The 17,024-nt window shown below is 36.6% G+C and overlaps 1 protein-coding gene across 2 annotated transcripts; it reads left to right on the top strand.

Annotated features, from left to right (window-relative positions):
• The first annotated feature begins 9,778 nt into the window (after positions 1–9,778).
• Positions 9,779–12,167, top strand: LOC112802200 (expansin-like B1). 2 transcript variants are annotated; one of them, XM_025845309.2, is made up of 3 exons: positions 9,779–10,029; positions 11,228–11,542; positions 11,690–12,167. In XM_025845309.2, exons 1-3 carry the CDS (start codon positions 10,000–10,002, stop codon positions 11,885–11,887), a joined length of 543 nt encoding a protein of 180 aa, XP_025701094.1. In that variant the 5' UTR covers positions 9,779–9,999; the 3' UTR covers positions 11,888–12,167. The 2 variants fall into 2 exon arrangements, with proteins under 2 accessions (XP_025701094.1, XP_072053607.1); XM_072197506.1 differs by having other exon boundaries at positions 10,415–11,542; positions 11,690–12,005.
• Positions 12,168–17,024: the final 4,857 nt, after the last annotated feature.

Raw genomic sequence — 17,024 nt, forward strand, 5'->3', positions numbered from 1 at the left:
GACGGTGGCGGCGTCGTGGACCCCTTGTTGAGGCAGAAGAGTAAGTGTTGCCGTCGGTGCCCCACCAAAGTGTCACCATTGGAACCAGCAACGTCGCTGACTCCAGTGCGCATCTGCTGGCTGTACTTTTCCATCTGCTATCGCAACTGATCGAGCTGCTGTAACTTCTCCATCAGATCCAAGCTGGAGACAATACGTGCAAGAATCTCTCGATACTTCTGCGCAGACTGCTCCTGCTGCTAGTGAAGCTCTTGTGTTAGCTTCTGCACCTCCTCCCTCATGTCGATAACTTCCTAGGGATCGGCAGGGCTGGTGGCAGAGGCAAAGGCAAAGGAAGCCGCCAACGCAAAGGAGCAGAGGCCACTGGCAAAGAACGAGTCCAACCCGGAGTGGCGATTCTTGTGAGATTCAGAGGCAGTCTCGCATCAAATCCTATTGGGTTCCACGACTGAGGTCTCGGAGCCAGCCTTGTAAGCTCAAGTAGGCAGCTAAGATTGTTGGGTCATAGCCTCCAACCTCTACTAATACTCCTTCTGACACGTTAGTTGTGATTAGGATAATAGTTAAATAATTGACTTTAAACAAAATAAAGTTGAAATTTAGGATTATTTTAAACTCATATAATGGGCTGCCGACCGCTCGTCACCAAATCTCTCCTTGTTTACCTTCAAAGTATGGGTATACTTAAAGGTCTCCGCCAGTGTCGCCTCACGATCCAACGACTTAGACTACAAATTAATATATCAACCAAACAATAAAATAAATGAACAAATTAAACAATGACAGAAAAATATAAATGAAGCAAGAAATCTTAATTCTAATTTCGAGAACATAATTTTAATTTTTTCGATTTCACTAGAAATCTTATAAAAATTTCGACAGAGTCTCCCCTGAAATTCGGATTTAGCCATCCTTGAAGGGTTCCATCCAAACCAAATATCCATAATTATTTTCACAGTCAAGCATTTTCCAAACAATTTCAGCAGCAGAAATTAGCAAACAGTTCAATAATCTAACACCCTAAACTCTACTAACTACTTAAGTAGTAGGAATCAACATTTTCCAAAAATATTTTGCAGCATGAATCAACAAACAGTAAGAATCAGCCTAATCTAACCTATTCTAACCTATCCTAACCACGTAAATCCACTAAAACTGAAAATTAAACACCCTAAACTCTACTAACTACTTAAGTAACTTGATAATAAAAAAGGAAATTAAACCGACGAAGCAATTCTATATCAGTCCAGCTCAGTTCAGTTCATACAGGACTATATAAGTATATATCAACAGAAAAAGTAACTTATAAAATAACTGAACAAACTAAAAACCTAATTCAAGTAACTACTATAACATAAAACAATGACAAAATTCTTACCAGGCTCGTCTTCATCTTCATGAAGGATGCCAACCCACCCATATACCTCGACGACATTGGCGAAGCCCTATTGGCGATGTTCGTTAGACGGCGATGCTTGAACCCCTCGTTATCTCTAAAATGAGCCTCCAGGTCACGCTTGATATTTGGACAGATTCACGATATTAGGTGGTCTTTTCCCTAACGAACATCGCTCATCATCTACTAAAAATGTTTAGTTGTTAGGTAGGCAATTAGATTCACAAGTAAGAAAGGTACACAAGAACAATAAGGTAAGATTGAAAAATAATCAAATGACATTCGAAGGAAGAATCCAAAATAAAAAATTCCAATGAAAACAATGATGGAATAGATGGCACGAGTTCGCGTGGCACAAATACTTCGACCAAAACTAACTCCATAACTTATAACGCTCCCAAACCTCATAATTTGCATACCTATTACTTCTATTTCGTCTGCGATAACCCATTAGCGTTTCCATATACATAAATCATTAGTATTAAGTTGGATAGACCTAATACCATGAGGTATGCAATGGTAGACTAATAACGTTAATTAACAGATAGTCATGCATATAAAACTTAAACTCTTGTTATTAGAACAAGTCACAAAGCATGACAAACACTCAGAGTATGCAGTGAAGCATACTCAACCCATTTCCAAGGCTGTAACAAGAATGAACTACTCTGATACCATATTGTAATGACCCAATTTTCAGCATGTCATGATCGTACCAAAACTAAGGCGTTACTGACCTGTTTTCCTTTATTATCTATTTAATATTGAGCCTTTACGTCAATATCGCATTTCAGGTTTTAAGAAATTCCTGAAAATTTTGTTTTTATTTATCAAAATCATATATCAAAGATCACCAAGTAATAATAATAAATTTTATACATAAAAAATAAAATAAAACTCAAGTACAACACCTATCCCTCTAAGAGCATTCAGTATTCGCCGTCCTCATAGGGAAACCAAATCTTTCCCTCCTTGAGCGTGTCGTATTCGCCATCCTCATGGAAAAACTACACTTCTGGTCTTAGGTAAGCGCTACATTTTGCCGTCCTTACTAAACCGTTCTCATCGCTATCCTCATGAGACTATATTCATAATCAATAAATTGACTTTCGATTCTCTTTCCTTAACTTTTTCTCAAACATTCTTTTAAGCCAATTTCAGGTACCTTGGGTTTAATCAAACGCCTTTAAAGAATTCTCACTTTTCAATATTATAATTAGTCGTTAACCATCCTAAAAAAGCTCTTGAATATTCATTTCTGGTTATCGAACATCAAATTCATTAAGTGTGCATTCAAAGCACTTTTCACAGCATTTAATTTAATTAAACCCTTATATTTTATAAAAATTCAAACATAATCTTCCCTAAAAATAGGACTTAGCCACCCTTACGTGTTTTCTCTTTCTCAACAACTCATCAAACAGAACATTCCCAATCAAAATAAAAAATCCAAAATTGGCAATAATTAAAAATTCAATCATAATTCGCAATTCCCACATAATCCATCAATCCAACTTCAATTTGATCAATTCATAAATTATTTCAACCAAAGGATTAACAGTTTTTTTACTTTCCAAATATCCAAACACATTATCACCCAACTTAACCAAAATTTCGGCAACATTGATACCGAAACACACAACGTATGCATTATTCACAAAATTCCAGTTCTCCTAAAATTAGCTATTATGTTCACCCAAAAATTCAGCTCCATATAGTTTCTAATTGTTACAAATTATCCTTATACTTTTTTTTAAAGTTACTGTTTTATCTTAAAATTCAGATTTCATAAAAAATTGATTTAATAATCAAACTTCAATCTTTTAACAGTTCTCAAACTTAATTCTAATTAATCATGAATCAACATTAACAACCACCTTCAAGCAAACAATTCAATAACAATCGATTCGGCATAAACAACTAAATTCAGAATTTAGCCACACACAATTCCAGTCATTATAGAATTATTTATGTACTCTTAAAGTTACTATATTATTTTAGAAAATCAGGTTATCAAGTACAGTTTGATCCTTTAAGTTCTAATTCTTCAATAACCACCAAAACCAATTCCAACCACTCGCAAGTCAATTTTACGGTCGTTCTGATATATCAAATAACTAAAATCAACAGCAAGCACTTATTTTCAACAATTCTATCGAAATCAGAAAGTCAATATCAATCACATCCTCAAACCAAAATTAATCTTGTCAATTAATTACTCACAACAATAAAACCAATCACATTCACAGCCGTAACCTAAATTCAATAAAAATAATTGAAATACTAGAACATCATCTCAATACCAAACTAATCCAAATTTTACAACTTCAAATCAAGCTTATTTCTACCAATTAATTACACAAAATATTTATAAATTATTTATGGTTACTCACTAAACTCCAATAACATTCATAAATTAAAACAGTTAATTTCAAAATAAAATTTCGTACCTTAATGTCGCAATGACAACACAACCGGGACAAATGCAGCAGCACCAATTCCTGCGGCAATGACAACATTGGTTTTGGGCAGCCCCGTTGAACCATTCCGACGACGACGACAGTGACAGGTATGGCAGAATGGTGGTCACACCAGCTACTCCCCTCCGGCAATGACTCCCGCGGTGGCAACCTCATCAGCAATTTCAACGACAGTGTGGAGCTAATGGTAGTCACGGCAGCAGCAGCTTCCTCTGATGGCTCAGACGGTGGGCTCCACCCACGACGACAACAGCGGCGGCAACTGGCGTGGTGGCGGCTCGTCGGTGATGGAACCCTCACAGTGGTGTTCGTGGATCAGTGGTGACGGCGGCATGGAACACAGCTCCTTCTCCTTCATCTCCGTCTTGCTCGATGTCATTGGCGAACTCCCAAGGTGGTAGCAGGAAGGTCGACGACGTTCGGTCTCTACAGTGACGATAGTGAGACGCTGGTGATGGCGAGCTGGACAGCGGTTGGGTGCGACGATGGAGTCTCTTTCGACGGCAAGCATGAGTCTTCCCTCTTTTCTCGCATTCGTTCTCTCCCTCGTGTGCGCTCTCTCTCTCTCTCTCCTTTAGCTCAAGTGACATGGACAACGTGGCGAGCGGCGGCACATAGCCCAGACGGCACGGCGAGCCAGACAGTGGATGTACGACAACGTGGCGTAGCTCCCTCTCTTCCTCTCTATGACTGGTGCAGGTGTGTGTATGTTGTGCGTTGAGTGTGTGAAGGGAAAAGTGGGGTTCGACGGCTGAAGGGAGGAGAAAATGGGTTGGTTAGGGTTTCTGATTAGGAATTTAAGGTTTTCAATTTGGAATTAGAGTTAGAAATTAGGAATCTTGTAAAAGGATAAAGATAGATATGAATAGATATTTTAATAAAATTGGAGGGTAGAATAATTTTACAATCAAATGTACTCTATTAAAAATATTTAATAACAGTATTCATCAATATATTGTCAAATTCAATTAATTATTTTTAATTTAAATTAAAAAATAAATATATTAATAAAATTTTATATAGTATAATTTAAATCTAAAATATCAACTATCTAATTAAATCATATACTCTTTTATTATTTTTCCATCACCAAAAATTTAATTTCAATTTATATGAAATAACTAATTATGATAAAAATTCTACATATTAACTAACTTAAACTTAAAGTATTTATAAAAATTAATCTAATCATTTCTAATAAAATAATCTCTAAGAGTTCAAATTAATAAAATATAATATAATTTATTCATAATAAAATTTACTTAAATTGAACGATACAATTCTTCCTTATTTCTCAATTGCTGAAATTATACAAAATATTCAATTATAATAAAATTACATAATGATCTTGATTGATTTCAAATCAACTTATCTCCTAATTAGTTTAATTACTTTTAGTAAAATAACTTTTTTTAAAATAAAATTCTCAATAATCATAATAAATCATAAATAACTCCTTATTTAATTTTGAAAACTTGGGTCGTTACACATATAGGAGGTGTAGCAGAAGGAGGCACCCAGTTCGGGTTTGAGACCATGATAAATTGCTGGTCCGATGGACCTACCTGTGATGTTATAGGGGTCGAAGGAGTAGTTAGGGTAAAGGGCGGCGATGACTAAGCAGCCTTGGGGAATTCGATGAAAACCTGCCCTCTACCACGATCACATGTCCCACTCGACCTACCTCTACTGCTTGTTGTCATGTTTTTACAGCAAATATATTAATAATATAATAATAACATAATAAACACCAACAAATAATAACATAAGAAGAAACTCAAGAAATAACAAATAATTTGAAAAGTGGTTTAATTTAGTAAAAGAAAAAGAAATTACATAGTATTTTAGTTTTAAAATAATTAAATTAGACTTTCAAAACATTCTAACTTTATTCTATCTTATTTTTTGTCTTATTTTCTTTTCAAACTATTCTAACTTTCATAGCATTCTAACAAAGCATTCTAACTCTCAAAGAATTCTAACTTTGTTAACAATTTTTTAAAATATTCTAACTTTCGAAGCATTCTAACAATCCAAAAATTTGAAAGGCAAACTCAAGAAAGTACAAAATAACATGATGAAACATCGCTAGAAATGCATACAGCAAAACATTATAATTAATCAGCATAAACTAACAGTTCCAACAGCAATATGAATCAGCAAAATAAGCATTAAAATAGTAATTTTTTAAGAAAGCAACAACAACCAACGAATCATCAAAATAGTTAAATATTGCTCAAACAAATTCAGCAACAATTCTTTAGCCAAATTAACTGGAAAACGCATAATTAACGATTCAGATCAATTCAAATAATTCCAGCAACAAGAATCTGCAATCTCAAATAATAATCTATATACATTGAGCAGAGATCAAAACCTATCAATCTAACTAAATTATCCTAACCTAACCACCTAAAATCAATTTACAACAGAAATTAATCTACCTAAACTAATTACTAAAATTCAACTAGCTAAATGAAATTAAGATTAACTAAGCAAAAATTAAACAGCGTGAAAAATAGATTCAATGAAAACCCCTAACCACCTAAAATCAACTAAAACAGAAATTAATCTAACTAAACTAATTACTAAAAATTAACTAACTAAATCAAATTAAGATTAACTAAGCAAAAATTAAACAGAATGAAAAACAGATTCAATGAAAACCTAGAATGCAAAGCAATTAGAAGAGAAAAGACAGAAATGGGGGGCTCGAGCAGCGGCAATGACTGCCTTTCCAGCAACGGCAGGGCAGCAACAGCGGGAACAGAAAACAGAGAAGTGGGCATTTCGAGCAGCGGTGGCGACGGTATTTCTAGCGACGGCAGGGCAGGGCATTAGCGGCGGTTGGAGCAGCAATGATGGCCTTTGCAGTAGAGTAAGGGCTAGAGAGAGATAGAGAAGTAAGAGATTAAAGATTAGAGAGAGAGAGAGGTGAGAGATTAAAGATTAGAGAGAGAGAGAGAGAGAGAAGAAGGTGAGAGATTAGAGAGAGAAACCAATTTCGAAATGAATGAGAAGAGAGTTCGCAACTCGAATTTAGGGCATGATTATTGTCGGATTTACGTACGGATTAATCCGAGAGTAACGTGGTGCGTGTAACCGAAACGAAACGTTTTACTAAATAAGGTTCAGCATCGGATTTACTCGCCCATAAATCTGATAGCAGCTAGCACAGCAAAATTTATTTTTTTTTCTCTCTAATTTTTACCGTCAGAACATCAACTGCGACGGTAATATTTTAGGGTGACAAATTTATTGCCAAATTCAATGATAAATCTGACGAAAAATTTGCTGCTAATGTTTAACGTTAAATTTGACGATTTTCAACATTTTTCTTGTAGTGCTCAGCACCCTCTTCCTCTGTTCATTTCACTGCTGCTGCATTTGGGAGAGAGAATTATTGCCTCAGGAAAAGAAATCATATCCCATCGAACCATTCTCCGTCCTATTATAATTCATCTCGCCTTTTTGAATGTTCATCGCCTTCTTCCTCTGTTTATTCCACCACTACTGCGTTTGGGAGGGATAGAGAGAACTTTAAAACATCAGGATTTTGAAAAGAGAGAGAGGGATTATACCGAATACTAAGGGAATCCAACCGTAATCCTTTATTTTATTCTAAAAAATTCTGGAAAAGAAACTTACACATTTTTGCTTCTAAAGAGATGAGAACTAACACTAGGCTTAAAAGTCCATGTACATTATACTATTCGAAGATAACGTGTAAGTTTGTTCTATTTTATTCATCACTATTTTCTACCTCTTCATGAATTATTAAAAAATTATAATGAAAAAAAATAAAAATTAATTAATATTAATTCAAATATAAAGTAAATATTAAAAAATGTTGATAAGTTATATAACATTTCTCTTAATTATTACCGACTTGGTTTGTACAAAGAAAACTAGACATGCAGAATCTATCTAATTACGAAAAAAGAAAACGTTGGCTGTCCGATCCATTATTGTACTATTATCTTTCTTTAATTACCTGACCGAGCATATATGCAATTGAATAGAATTTTTCTGATGTCATGAAAATTCTCAATCCGTGGGAGCTTCATAACAAAATTCAATCAGCAGCAACAGCTTAATACTAGTTGTTTGTTCGTTTTGACCAACTAATTAATCAAACCTTTGACAATTAATCTAACGAAACTTACATAAAAAATAGTGATCACAAGTCTGATCTACTTCGAAAAAAGAGGAATCCTAGCTAAGAAATAATAACCTGAGATGAAGTATGAAGGAAGGAACCTCATAATAATAATAATAATTTATTATTATTATTATTATTATTATTATTATTATTATTATTATTATTATTATTATTATTATTATTATTATTACCAGTGCTTTTCTTAGCTTGTACAACGTTTTTTCATAAGAAAAAATCTTAAAAGTCAGTACTGTCATTAAAATTTAACTAATATTTTATTATAAAAAAATATAATCTTATACTATTAATTAGATATAATTTTATATTATTAAAAATATTAATAATAATTAATTAATCACTACAAATTATAAAATATGCTCACTCCTAACATTATTAAATATATAAAATTTAAGATGTTTCATCTGTATGACCTGGGTATCGAGCCGCATTTAATTCATCAATCTAAATTTTTTGAGGTCATCATAATGTACTAATTAATAATAATAATGATATGTGGATGTACAATCAATATTTTAATTGGATGTACAGTCTTCAACAGAATCATACTGTAGATAGTTGTAATACTGTAGATAGTTAAAACAATAAATAGCATAAGAATTTAATGCTTTTTCACTTCTCAAATATATTTTTCTCCTATATATTATAAGAGGATAATAAAAGTTAATTTTCTTTTTAAATATAGTCAAATTTATTCTTTTAGCTAATATTTTCTTTGTAAAAAAAATTTGGAGTTAGAGTCTTCCGAATACAATTTTTTTTCTACAACATTGTAGTTTTACTATTATGCAAACTCTAAATATTTTCTTTTTTAGTCATATAAATTAGACCACTCTTAATTTTAAGTGTTATAAATTCACTCATCCTATCCTCATACATATATATAATACTAAAAAAGAGTTTTATCCATATTATTTGGTCTGAGTCAAATTTTAAACTTAAATGCACTTAGGTATGGATAATGACCACTAGACCAAAGTGTTGGATAGTAGCAATCCAAAGTATATAATTAAGATAAATTTTATGAGGAGTGTTAGGAGCAGTAATTTTTATGATTTGTAATCATTAATTGGTTATTAATAGTATTTTTAATAATATGAAATTACATTCAATTGTGAGAAATCATTCACTTTTCTTTTAATAATTAAGTACTGGTCACAAAATACAAAAGTGGCTGACCTAAACTTTTTCAAATTTTATTTTTGGTCAGAAAAGAGGGGGTTAAGCCCATAAAAAAAAAACAAAACAAAAAACTCACATCACCCTAATCTCTTTTATTACCATGAGGAGTTGTCACTGCTGCCATATCTACTTCAACATTTCCGTGGCAACCTTCTTTGGAGGACTCCCAAATTATTAAATCAAAATTCCCTTCGATGCATGCCAAGGTTTGTAATAAGTTTGACCGCTACTTTATTTCCTTTGTGCATGGTATGTTTGAACTTCTCCCTCTGGTTTCTATTGTTGAATGAGTTTTAATCCAAAACAAACAAACTTTTGACATTAAATACTGAATAATTTTTTCTTGTATTGCTGTACTGATATTGTGTGTAGACTAAGTCGCTTATTCTCTGGGTTAGGTAGGGTCAATGTGTACTGGTCCACATCATCAATCCAATCCTAAAACATATTATTCCTATGGTCCCAATTGGGCTAACACCACTGGTATCTATACGTATGGCACCACTATAAATATGACTCCATATCTATGCTTGTAATCTCACAAAAGCTTCTTTCCATAATATATATTATTAGTTAATTATATTCTTTCATACACTTTGGTTTACTACATTTACTTGCTACATTTCTTACCTCTTTAGATATGGAGCTTAAGCACCAACTTGGTCTTCTTTGCGTTATACTGCTTTTACCAGCACTAAGCAGTGCCACTAATAAAGACTACTGCCCTTGGAATCCTTATAAGAACTCTAGAGCAACCTATTATGGTACCCGTGATGGTTATGGGACTCCAAGTATGTTAATTATTACCCTCCTTTAATTATTTTGTACGTCGTCATTATCTAACATTATTTTTTTAGAAAAAAAATTGGTTAATATTGACTAAAATAACAAGACAAATTAAATTATACAAAGGAAAAATACTGATTAACATCTATTTTTATAAAAGTATTTTTGTTATTATTTATACCAATAATGTATATTTTCCTTTTGCACATTTTACATGTTTAGTTTCGCTTGTACCATGGTAATTATAACTAATATATGGTGTCTATTTTCATTTCTCTAAGAATATATATATATATATATATATATATATATATATATATATATATATATATATATATATATATATTGTGAACTTATTTTTTTGTCATGCACTCTCTCTCTATATATTAGGAGGAGCATGTGGATTTGGCGAATACGGAAGGACTGTGAATGATGGCATGTAGATATCATTATTTATTTTAAACTTTTAAATAAGAAATAAGTTTAAACATCTTTATCCATTATTTCTTCACATTTCTTTTCCTTTCTATCCTTTCAAATGATTCGATCTCCTTTACCAAAATTTGCAAGACACACTCTTAAGATATGTTTAGTTTACGGTAAAGTACGTTCTCACTTTTATTACTCAACCAAACAGAATAAAAGAAAAACAAAAGAAATCAAGAAAACAAAGTATATTGCAAAGTAATTTTAATTTCTCAATGAATAAATACCCAACTTGATTCCTAAAAAATTTCAAACCAGATGCTTTTGATATCTAGCAAATTTTTATTCTATGAAAGTCTTCAAAAATTATTTTTAACGGACTATTTTATTTGTCCAACATGCATAAAAGAATTGATTCAAAATGACTCTGATGAATCTGTTTAAGAAGAATAATTCTTAAGGATTCTTAGAGAATAAAAATTTATTAAAGACTAAAATGTCCAATCTAAAATATTTTAAGAGGAGTGTTAGGAGATCTACAAATTTTGTGATTTGTAACTATCAATTAGTCATTATTGGTGATTTTAATGGTGTAAGATTTCATCCAAAAGTAGAAAATTACTCACTTTACTTTTGCTGGTTAAGTGCTGGCTAGATTTCAATAAAACTGCTGGCCCCTAGATTTTTTCATATTTTAAGAATCAAATTGAGTGTTTACTCTTTTTCAATTATACTTCTTTATTTATCAAATACATATAACAAATAATGATGATTCAGGTTAAATGTAAAGTACCAAAATTATGCAATGTCAACGGGGTAACAGTGGTGGCAACAGATTATGGTCAGGGAGACAGAACAGACTTCATATTGAGCCCACGGGCCTTTAATAGTTTGGGTGTGAGCCCTGATGCATCTAAAGAGCTAAAAAAATACGGTACTCTTGATATTGCATACAAAAGAGTCCCTTGCACATACCCTGGCCGCAACATTGTTGTTAAGGTTCAAGAAAGTAGCAGCAACCCTGGATACTTTGCTGTGGTTCTTCAAAACCTTGGTGGATCATACGATGTCACTAATGTTGAATTGTGGGAGGTACAAACATATAGTTTATAATGAGATTCTAATAACTTTTTTCATTTATATTATTGGCTAGCTAGTTTTTATATAAGTTATTTTCAATTTTGGAGCTATAACATCAATATAGTTACAGATTTATATGTTACCTCTCTAATTTTGCAGGATTCACGCAAACAATGGAGTCCATTGCGTAGGGTTTATGGGGCAGTGTTTGACTATGCTAACCCACCAAAGGGTCAACTCTTCTTGAGGTTCCAAGTGATTGGTTGTTATGGAACTTATTGGCAAATACCAAAGAAACCTATCCCTGCTGATTGGAAGCCCAAAATGACTTATGACACTGGACTTCAGCTTAAATAAGCTAATACGAAAAACATCACTCTGGACCCGAAATCATATAGTCTATCATAAATAAATAAATAAATAGGTACCCTTATCAATACCAAAAAAAAAAAAAACAACAACTAGTTACTCTTATTCCATTGAAAGTCTGATCTGATTGTTGTATTATATTCTGTGAATCTTAAATGTGTGCATTGCTTAGTGACTTAGTCTTCTTGGAGACCACAATAATACGTATTCATCATGTACCTGTATGTAAAATAAATTGTCAACAATAAATAGTGTGATTTCTCCGTTATTTCGTTTTGTTTGGCTAATAATAATAATAATAATAATAATAATAATAATAATAATAATAATAATAATTGTTCATACCCTGGCCCAACAGTAAAGGCCCAGGTCCAAACAAAAGGCCTAATCCCACGGATTGAGCCTCACTCGGCACCGGCCTTCATCTTACGAAGTCGGTGTTCACCACGACTTGTTCCAAAGAAGTCGAGGACAGGGGTTAGCTGGCAGATAAGCACTCATTCGAATGAGTAACTGCCCCTAAAATCTCTCTAACCACTTCCAGTATCCGTATCTTAACCTTCCCAAGATAAAGGGACGGTTAACACCCTAAAAAAGTGGCACTACCTCAACGATGGTTATTGGTTCACCACTATAAATACACTGACATTCCTCAGGTATCTCTAAGTCCCAATACTCTCTAGACCTGCTCACACTCTCGCTGACTTAGGCATTGGAGTGTCTTTGCAGGTACCACCCCCTATTCTTTCACGCACACAAGTCGGACGGAGGCCCCCCAGGTGCCGATCCACTCGAAGGCCTCCTCTTTCCAACAATTGGGCCAACCAACACCATCCAATCCATTAATCTCCGGTTACCCATCGTAACATTGGCGCCGTTGCCGGGGACCCGAGAGATCAACCAGTGATGGCGGATAGATCCCCCGAAGAGGGTCATGTAGAATCAGATTCTGAACAAGAGAATCTGGACACCGGAAACAATGATGCAGACTTGACCCTTCACCAGGAAACCAACGATCAGCACAGAGAAGGTACCTCCGGAGTCAAAAATCCGAAGGTGAATTCTTTAGAAGGGCGCAAATCGGAGAAAGATGGACCATCCCATGCAACTGAACTCATGGGATTAGTCCACGTCCACCAAAGTCGCCTGGAACAGTTAGAACAAGAACAGGAGCGACAAAGGGAGACTGAGAAGAAATTAAAAGTGGAGATGGAACGACGAAAAGAGTTAGAAAGAAAACTCTTAAAGTTAGAATCCTTCCTCAAAGATCGGAACTCCCGTGACGAATGAGAAGAACAGCCCTTAGGAGGGGAGGATCCTTTCAGCGAAGACATAATGAGGGCAAAAGTTCCGAGGAACTTCAAAAGCCCCGATATGGACCTCTATGACGGAACCACGGATCTGAAGCATCACTTAAGCAATTTCAAAAGTCGAATGTACCTGGCTGATGCTTCCGACGCTACGCGATGCAAAGCTTTCCCGACGACCCTATCGAAAGCGGCGATGAAGTGGTTCGACAGCCTCCCTCTGAGGTCGGTCACCAGTTTTGAAGACATCTCAAGAAAGTTTTTGATGAGGTTCTCTATCCAGAAAGACAAAGTGAAACATGCGCCGAGCCTCCTGGGAATAAAGCAGGAGGTCGGAGAATCCTTACGAGCCTATATGGAAAGGTTCAACAAAGCATGTTTAGAGATCCAAGACCTGCCCACCGAGGCAATCATAATGGGATTAGTCAATGGGCTTAGAGAAGGTCGCTTCTCACAGTCCATATCCAAAAGACACCCCATCTCCTTAAGTGATGTGCAGGAAAGAGCTGAAAGGTACACCAACATGGAGGAAAATGCTAAGCTGAGAGATCTGAGTTGGCGACCTGGGCACCTTCCCTCAACAAAAGAGAGGGAGAGGGAAACCAAGAAAAAGGAAGAACTCGGTCTCGACAGACCAAGGAAATATCACTCTTATACTCCTCTAAAGGTTTCTATAGTGGATGTGTACAGAGAAATTTGCAATACTGAAAGGCTGCCACCTCCCAGACCCATTAAAAATAAAAAAGGAGGGAGCCGCAGCGACTACTGCGAGTACCATAAAATATATGGCACTCCACAAATGACTGTTACGACCTTAAAAATGTGATAGAAAAGCTGGCTAGAGAAGGTCGGCTTGACAGATATCTCATAGAAAGGTCGGACAGTCATGGGAAGAGAAAGCGAGACGATATGGATAGAAGAGATCCACCACCGCAGACTCCGGAGAGACATATCCATATGATCTCAGGGGGATTCGCGGGAGGGGGACTCACCAAGTCTTCTCGCAAAAGACACCTCAAGCGAGTCTACCAGGTCGGAGGAGAATCATCCGACCTCCCAACCATTTCATTCACAAGAGAAGATGGGCAAGGAATAATTCCTGGGCACGATGACCCAGTGGTAATCACTATGATCCTAGCCAATTCCCATCTCCACAGAACCCTAGTAGATCAAGGGAGCTCAGCGGACATTCTTTTCAAGCCCGCTTTTGACAAACTAGGGTTGGATGAGAAAGAATTAAGAGCCTACCCCGAAACCTTATACGGACTAGGCGACACACCAATAAAACCACTAGGATTTCTACCCTTACACACTACCTTTGGAAAAGGGGAAAAATCCAAAACTCTGAGTGTAGACTTCATAGTCATCGATGTAGGGTCAGCATATAATGCTTTAATCGGCAGAGCTACCCTTAATCGACTCGGAGCGGTGGTATCCACTCCCCACCTTTGTATGAAATTCCCAACCTCAGCGGGAATAGCAACGGTAAGGGGAGATCAGAAACTGGCAAGGAAATGCTACAATGAAAAGCCTAAACCTGAGAGGAAAAGGCAGAGAAGTTCACACAATTGAGCTCGGTGGCGCAAGGGCTAGAGAAGAGCTACGACCACAACCGGGAGGAAAAACCGAGGAGATACAAGTCGGTAAAGAGGAAGGAAAAAATACTCACATAGGAGTCAACTTAGGGGAAACCCTAAAACAAGGATTGACTAAGCTCCTAAGAGACAACTCCGACCTCTTTGCCTGGAAGGCCTCCGATATGCCTGGAATAGACCCCGAGCTCATGTCCCACAAGCTCTCGGTCTACCCGGGGTCCCGACCTGTACAACAAAGAAGACGCAAACTCGGCCCAGAACGAGCCCTGGTAGTAGAAGAACAAGTACAGGCGCTCCTAGAAGCCGGCTTCATCAGAGAAGTCAAGTACCCAACATGGCTAGCCAATGTAGTGCTAGTCAAAAAATAAAATGGCAAATGGAGAATTTGCGTCGACTATACCGACTTAAATAAGGCATACCCCAAGGACCCTTATCCACTACCAAATATTGATACCCTAGTAGACTCCAGCTCGGGGTATCAATACTTGTCGTTCATGGATGCCTACTCGGGGTATAACCAAATCCCGATGTATGAGCCGGACCAGGAAAAAACATCCTTCATCACGCCCAGAGCAAATTTTTGCTATGTGGTCATGCCATTTGGATTAAAAAATGCAGGGGCCACATACCAAAGGCTGATGAAAAAAGTGTTTGCCCCCCCCCCCCCACCTTGGGAGCCTAATGGAAGTATACGTCGATGACATGCTGGTGAAAACCAAGAAAGAAGTCGACCTCTTGTTAGACCTCTCGCGAGTCTTCGACACCATAAGGTTACACGGGATGAGATTAAATCCCGCAAAGTGTGCCTTCGCGGTAGAGGCGGGAAAATTTATAGGGTTCATGCTGACACAAAGAGGGATTGAAGCCAATCCCGATAAATGTAGAGCTATCCTGGAAATGAAAAGTCCGATCTATTTAAGAGAGGTCAGCAGCTAAATGGCCGACTTGCAGCCCTCTCCAGATTCTTGGCAGGATCAGCACTAAAATCCCTTCCACTGTTTTCCTTATTGAGAAAGGGATGTCAGTTCGAATGGACTCCTGAATGCGAGGAGGCATTTCAGGAGTTCAAAAGATTCTTGAGCCAACCTCCGATTCTGACCCGACCTGTAGCTGGAGAAGACCTCGTCCTATATTTATCTGTAGCAGACAAGGCTGTCGCGTCAGCCCTGATAAGAGAAGACGAGGTCGACCAGCATCCAGTATATTTCATCAGCAAAGTTCTACAAGGACCCGAGCTAAGATACCACAAGCTAGAGAAGTTTGCCTACTCCTTAGTAGTAGCCTCACGAAGGCTACGGCCTTACTTTCAAGCTCATACAGTAAGAATCCGCACGAACCAACCCATGAAGCAAATCCTCCAAAAAACGAATGTCGCAGGGAGAATGGTTCAATGGGCAATAGAGCTTTCCGAGTTCGACTTGAGGTATGAAACTCGGACGGCGATTAAAGCCCAATGCCTCACCGACTTCATCGCAGAATACGCAGGAGATCAAGAGAAAAAGCCAACTACATGGGAACTCTATGTAGATGGATCCTCAAATAAAACAGGAAGCGGTGCAGGCATAATATTGGTGGATGAAAGAGGAACCCAAATAGAGGTTTCCCTCAAATTTGAATTCCCAGCTTCAAATAATCAGGCAGAGTATGAAGCCCTGATTACTGGATTGAAGCTAGCAGAAGAAGTCGGTGCTACAAAGGTGATGATATACAGCGACTCACAAGTGGTGATCTCACAGATAAGTGGAGAGTATCAGGCAAAGGACCCATATACGAAGAGGTACTTGGAAAAAACTCTGGAACACCTTGGGCGCTTTGCAGAAACCGAGGTCAAACACATAACTCGGGATCTGAATAGCAGAGCAGACGCCCTATCCAAGTTAGCAAGTACCAAGCCAGGAGGGAATAACAGAAGCTTGATCCAGGAAACTCTCCAGGAACCCTCCGTGGTAAAAGTAGAAGATAAACGAGAGGTCCTTGAGGTAGCCGGTTTAAACCTCGGATGGATGAACCCCTTGGTCGAATACATGAAATTCAACATCCTTCCCAAAGAGAAAAAATAGGCTAAGAAAATTCGGAGGGAAGCACAACATTACACTTTGGTGAGAAATATTCTCTACAGAAGGGGGATATCAACGCCATTGTTAAAGTGCGTACCGACCTCAAGAACCACCGAGGTGTTAGAGGAAGTTCACAGTGGGTTCTGCGGAAATCATCTCGGAGCAA

This window comes from Arachis hypogaea, chromosome 1 (genome assembly GCF_003086295.3).
Source record: "Arachis hypogaea cultivar Tifrunner chromosome 1, arahy.Tifrunner.gnm2.J5K5, whole genome shotgun sequence".
Lineage (NCBI taxonomy): Eukaryota > Viridiplantae > Streptophyta > Magnoliopsida > Fabales > Fabaceae > Arachis > Arachis hypogaea.

Coding starts and splice junctions, on each gene's coding strand:
- LOC112802200 (XM_025845309.2), top strand. CDS start 10,000: ATGGTACCCGTGATGGTTATGGGACTCCAA. Junction 10,030..11,227: donor TGATGGTTATGGGACTCCAA/GTATGTTAATTA, acceptor ATGATGATTCAG/GTTAAATGTAAAGTACCAAA. Junction 11,543..11,689: donor CTAATGTTGAATTGTGGGAG/GTACAAACATAT, acceptor CTAATTTTGCAG/GATTCACGCAAACAATGGAG.